The sequence below is a fragment of the Triticum aestivum genome, chromosome 4B, assembly GCF_018294505.1.
Source record: "Triticum aestivum cultivar Chinese Spring chromosome 4B, IWGSC CS RefSeq v2.1, whole genome shotgun sequence".
Classification (NCBI taxonomy): Eukaryota; Viridiplantae; Streptophyta; class Magnoliopsida; order Poales; family Poaceae; genus Triticum; species Triticum aestivum.
In genome coordinates this window covers 664,087,468-664,093,607 of record NC_057804.1, presented here as the reverse complement: position 1 = coordinate 664,093,607, position 6,140 = coordinate 664,087,468, and the positions used below count along the sequence as shown (strand labels likewise).

Below are 6,140 nucleotides of genomic sequence, written 5' to 3'. Positions count from 1 at the left end.
TGTTCAGACACCTATGAAATGTTTTGAAAACCCACTCAAATGATGGTATTGTTTCATCTCGCACGAGGGCAACAGCAAATATGGTGCTCTATAGATGATGGTTCACTCCCACGAATACTCCCATCGGCATGTGGAATTTGTTAGTTTTATACGTCGTGTCAAATGTAACGCAGTCTCCAAAATCTTCATACAATCCTTTGCAACTTGCATTGGCCCAAAAGACGTTTCTTACACGGTTATCTGCATCAACGTCATAATCATAGAAGAACTCTGGGTTTATGTTCTGCATCCACTCGAAGAAATCCAGAAGTTTCTTGACATCATCTTCGAACTCTTCTCTGGCAAACTTCTGCTTCCTGCATTTTCAAACACAATGCAAACTCATCTCATCAAACATGGAATAATTACCGACATAATTCTCAAGTGATATGCTCTGTGATGTGCTTACTTGTTTACCCAGTCGCGGCTAGTATGTCCCATGTACTGCAGACCACCGGACATACGTGACAGCGTCGACATAATCTGAGCATGTGTGTGGTTGTCCAGTCGCATGTCTTTCACTAACTGGTCTATTAAAGGATCGTCTTTTTTGTGCGATCGCATGTGCAATAGCATCCCGGGGCTTTCCAGCATCTTGTGATTGGTTGAGTTCAACCATTTCTATCACAAATTTGCCATCCTTCCTCTTTTTGACTCTAATCTTTGCCTTGCAGCCAATCCTTTTTGATGTCTTCTGACGTTTCCGGTCATAATCTGACACAGACTGCTTGTGCGTCCCTTCTCTTGAGCATAGAATGTAGGCATTTGTCCTGTGTTTTGCCCTCTGTCGTATGCCAAACCCTGCACATCTTGCATAATTGTTGTAAAAGTCCCATGCCTTGTCGTACATGGTGAACTTCATTCCAGCGGCAGGTATGAGGTTTAGCGGCATGTTTCTATCCCGCATTAAGTGCAATGCTCTATGAGATAATTTGTTATGATCTGTTTTATACATACGAGGAGTGCATACGAGTTTAATAAAGCATTGCAATGTTCCTAAGTTCTCAGAAGAATCCAATGTATTAGATGCTAGGTCAAACCTCAGAAGAAATATCAGTGTGCACTTTAATGTTATCTGAATGGACTGCAAATATTATTATTATTATTATTATTATTATTATTATTATTATTATTATTCAGAACATAAACTTACATGTGTGTAGAGTCGTTCACCCGATGGTGTTTGCAGCTCGCCGGGTTGTATTGGACATGGTGGGGTTAGAGCAGATCTGTGTAGTTGAGGATCTTGCGGCGGCAATAGTGAGGAGGATTTGTACCTGATGTTGACTTTTGACCGAGGCACCGTTGGCGGTCGCAGTGTCGAAGTTGATGCAGCAGGTCTGCTTGGAGCTCTGTTTTTCGGTGCAGTGGGTAGACGTTGAGATCTATTTTGGGGTGCAGCAGGTGGACGTGGTGGTAATCCAGTGTTGTGACGATGTCTTAGTGGATTGGTTTGAAAATTTTGGAGCGGTGGCACATCATCATAGTCATAATCATCATCTGCTGCAACATCGTGTTCAACTGCATCATCATTGTCTGTTCGGACATGTTGTCCAAACGTAGTGAACTCATGCTTATACTCTGGGTTGAGAACTGTTATTGGCTCATCTTCATCATCATCATCTTCATCATCCCTTTGGTTAGTGCCCTCCCAGACGAATGTGACATCATCGTCATCTTCGACTGCATCTTCTTCTATTGAAAATATCTTCTTCCGGAGAGTACTGCACCCTGTTTGTTGTCGTGAAGAATCCTCGAGGAACTCAGGGGTAACCCAGCCAGTATCTCTTTCAGAAGAAGCTTCACTCTTCTCTTCAATTATGCGTGGCATTTTGTATCTATTGAACGTCATTTCCTGCACACAAAAATGACCAAGATGCATTGTCGGGTTAAATGAACTGAATCATGCGAACTGCAATGTGTTTGAAATGGTACTGCCAAAGTATTGCAGGCTAACTGCATCACCCCGCCAGGTGAACTGAAGCAACCGCACTGCATCGTTATCCGTAATGAACCTATACAAGCGTACTGCATAACCACCGAGCAAGTGCACTGCATCTTCCCCCACAACGAACCGAAGCAACTGCACTGCATAGTTTTTGTAGGCGTACTGGACTGCTTGCACTGCTTTGTCTGGAATAACTAAACTGAGATGGTTGAGGAAGTGTACTGCTTACCTCGTGTTGCAGTGATTTCTTGCGTTTGCAGGAGGAAGTTCCCTTCTCGTCCGTCTGCGCAACTTTCTCGTTCGCCCGTATAGTCCACTTGCCATTCAGAAGTTCATGGGCGGTCTGGACATTACTCAAGGTGAACGAAGACGGAGGATTTGCTCTGAAGGTCGTTGCAGACTTATTCCAAGAAGCTGTCGTGGATGAAGGAACCTTGCGCACAGTCCTCCTTGCTCGAATTGGTTTGATGTCGAGGCAGCACCAATCCACATCCGATGAAGTATAGCTAATTGCAGGCACGAAAGGAGTTCGGTGGCGGCGCTACCGAGCTGCTGCGGTGGAAGAAGGTGTTGCTCGGTTGCTGCCGCGAAAGAAGGCTGAGAGGCGACGGGCGGCGTCGCTGCTTGGCCGCCGCCGCGAAAGAAGGCCGGGAGGGGAGGGGCGGCCGCGCTCCGAGGCCGCCGCCGTGGGAGAAAGCGGGGACGGGAGGGGCGGCATCGCTCCCAGGCCGCTGCCGCGAAAGAAAGCTGGGAGGGGAGGGGCGGCGACGCTCCCAGGCCACTGCCGTGGAAGAAGGCTGGGAGGGGAGGGGCGGCGACGCTCCCAGGCCACTGCCGTTGAAGAAGGCTGGGAGGGGAGGGGCGGCGGCGCTCCCAGGCCGCTGCCGCGGTAGAAGGCCGGGAGGGGAGGGGCGGCGGCAATCTGTTGGTGGTGTGCAAAATAAGGCTGGTATTATTAGAATATATAGTTGTACACGCACGGGTACGGCAGTATAGTCTCGTGTAGTATAGTAGCAAACATGATATTTGGTCAAAAATAAAGTAATAAACATGGCACTAGTTTATAATATGCATGAAAGCGATGCGAACATGGCCATGGTTGGGTCAATCAATCCAAGCAGTAGCAGATCTGCTCGAACGCCGCAACGTGCTCCTCCGCGACGGCCATGAAGAGGTCGACGCCACCTTTCGCCTTGTGTGACGGCACCAAGAACATGAGCCCCTCCACGGGCAAGTCCGGCGGCAGCAGAGCAGCAGGCGCGCCGGTGCCGAAGTCGAGCTGATGGAAGCTGAACCCCAGCCAGCTGTCCACCTCTGCGTCTGGGCAGAACATCGAGCCCGGAGGGGCCGCCGCGGCGACGAGCTCCTCACCGTTCGCGTCAGCCACCCCGCCAAAGTCCACGAAGGACTGCACGTACTCGCCGTCGATCCGTGCCACGGCGTCACGGATGGCGCCGACCACGCTGCCATAGCTCGAGCTCATGAGATCCCGGACCTGAAGCCTTGGGAACGCCCACAAAACCATGTTTCCGAAGAAGTTCAACGGCACGGGTGGGTCGGCCCTGCCCCGGCAGTTCACGGCCACCCTCACCTTGGTGAACTCCTCCGGTTTGAGGGCCCGCGCTGCGGTGATCTTCCTCCAGACGTGCGCGAGCAGGCACTGGAACGTGCTGCAGCGGGCGCCTACACGGGCTTTGAGATCGGCGACGAACTCGGCCGTGAAGTGCACCGTGAGGTTTTTTATCCTGTCCATGGGAATGACGGCGTATGCTGCTTCACCGTCCCCACGCGTGAACTCCAGTGACCGGTGGTCGAACACCGGCGTCGGCGTGCTTTGGGGCACGGCGGTTTTCGCACGGTCGAGGAATGGGGTCGGCATGGTGAAGTCATCACCCTCACGGACCGCTGTCGCCCACGCGGTGAAGAACATGCTCATGGAGAGGCCGTCAGCTGCACGGTGGTGGGAGCATATCCCGATGACGAGACCACCGCACCTGTACCTGTTCAGCTGGATCTGCAGCAGCGCCTCCCCATTGTTCTCCTGTACGTATAAGCAGCTTTATTGGCGCATGGTTTGTGACCTGAGTCGTAAAAGAAGCAAATTAAATTAAATTATCCATTGATCGATCAGTACCTCTGGCTCTGGTATTGTAGGGTAGAGGTGGTCGGCTCTGGTGGTCATCCGGCCTTCGACGAGTACGTCCGCCAGGTTAGCTTGTACCGTGGTCTCAATCAGGAGCACGCCCTCATTGTTGACGTGGAGGAAGCGCCGGCCGAGCTGGTCGACCGTGAGGCGCCCCGTCAGGTGCGGGTACGGCGCGACGGCCTTGAGAAGGCCTCCCGTGAGCGCCTCGTTGGACGGCGCCGGCGCAAGGTAGACGAGCACGGTGGGGACGAAGACGTCCGCGGCAGCGCGGTCGAAGACGGTCAGCGCCACCTTCTCGCCGACGAGCGGGTGGGGCACCGGCTTCACCATCATGCTGCTCGTCATCTCCATTGCTTAATGGGATTCCAACACTTTGTAATATTGAGCTCGATTGACTAGCTAGTGCATGTGCTCGCTATGGTGAACGGATCATGGACGTGCGTGTGCATCTTATAGATCGATGCACGTTGGGCAGGCCTCAACAGTGAGCATCTGACAAGTGGGAAACCACTTAACTCATCGGTGTACATTACTAGGTTACTAATTATTTTTTATCCTTATCTCTAATATGCCAGCTTGAGTTTTGCACGCTACCAATGATCAAGACCGTACGCAGGAATTTTTCACACCTACTACCTACCCACATCTACTGCTAGCGATCGCACAATGGAAATGAATGGACTGTAAAAGAAGTTCACCTTAGCAAGTAAGCTCCAGGTTGATCGGACACACCGTTCTGGAAAGTTATGCATACTTTTTTTTTTGCGGGAGCCTTATGCATACCTATTGACCACCAAGTTATTGCAGGGAAATAAAGCTGCATTTGGACAGTTTTATAGTCCAATATTCTTGCTTAAAGACGTACTTAATGTTGTGTAATTGCGCAATTCATGATTAATTTAAATGATGACTAAAGCAACTGTTGAACCCTAACCCGATCCGCACCCAAACCCTAGCCGCCCCTCACCCGAGCCGCCTCCACCCCCTATGTCGCGCCATGAGTTCCTCCTCCTCCACCGTCTCTAACCTCTTCGTTGGTCCCGATGTCACCCTCGTCCGTGACCTCAACATCCATGAGCGTGTCCCAGTGGTGCTTGATCAATCCACCACCTCCTACTCCGCTTGGAAGCGGTACTTTTCCTTGGTGTTTCGCGAGTACCTCCTCCGTGGCCATGTCGACGGCACCGTGGACTCGAGCCTCATGATTCACGACAAGGAGTGGATGATCCTCGACGTCACCATCATCCGCTGGTTCTACCTCACCATCTCCAGCGACCTCTTCCACACCGTGGTTGATGATGATGACGACGCCTACGAAGTCTGGACCGAGCTCAACGGCCTCTTCACCGATAACAAGCTGCAGCCCAAGGTCCTTCTCCACGGCGAGTTTTATGTGTGCAACAGCTTGACTCGTCCATCGATCATTTTTGCACACGCCTCAAAAAGCTTTCTATGAGCTCTGCGATCTCGCGGAGACGGTTGGCGATGAGCTCCTCAGCAACACCTTCACCACCCTCACCGCCAGCCTCATCGAGGATTTTGGGAACGCCACTTCCAACGTCACCCTCATCCCGGAGCCTACCTTCGCTAAGGTGGTGGCGTAATTCAAGCTGGAGGACCGCCGGATGAAGATGGCCCGGACTCGGGCAACCCACATCATGTTTGTCACCGGCACCCGCGGGGGCCAGGCCACACCGCCGCCGCGCCCCGTGCCGGCCCAGGCACCCGCGCCCGCCTTCCCGCCCGCCCCCTTCCTGCCGGCCCAGCCGGCCGCCAATGGAGGCCGTCGCGGGGGCCACAAGCAGCAGTAGGGCGCGGGCACTTAGGGAGGAGCAGCCCGCCCTCAACAGCAGCAGCACCAGCCTGCCCCGTGGTACGCCGACCAGAACCGCTGGACTGGCGTCGTGCACGCCTACTCCATGCCGGTTCCTCGCGCCCCTGCCCAGGATATCCTCGGCACCCGGCCTCGGTCTCACCAGGCGTTCCACGCCGCGCCGCAGCCCTATG

The 6,140-nt window shown here is 53.0% G+C and overlaps 1 protein-coding gene across 1 annotated transcript; it reads right to left on the bottom strand.

Annotated features, from left to right (window-relative positions):
* Positions 1-3,095: 3,095 nt before the first annotated feature.
* On the bottom strand, positions 3,096-4,524 carry LOC123089771 (tryptamine benzoyltransferase 1-like). The gene is made up of 2 exons (XM_044511358.1): positions 4,122-4,524; positions 3,096-4,028 (listed from the first exon to the last, which is right to left on the bottom strand). The coding sequence occupies exons 1-2, from the start codon at positions 4,482-4,484 to the stop codon at positions 3,096-3,098; spliced, it is 1,296 nt and encodes a 431-aa protein (XP_044367293.1). The 5' UTR covers positions 4,485-4,524.
* Between the last annotated feature and the right edge of the window lie 1,616 nt (positions 4,525-6,140).

Excerpts from the sequence above, each read along its gene's own strand:
- LOC123089771 (XM_044511358.1), bottom strand. The coding sequence starts at position 4,484 with ATGGAGATGACGAGCAGCATGATGGTGAAGCCGGTGCCCCACCCGCTC. Across the intron at positions 4,029-4,121 it reads CTACAATACCAGAGCCAGAG|GAGAACAATGGGGAGGCGCT; the intron begins GTACTGATCGAT and ends TTATACGTACAG.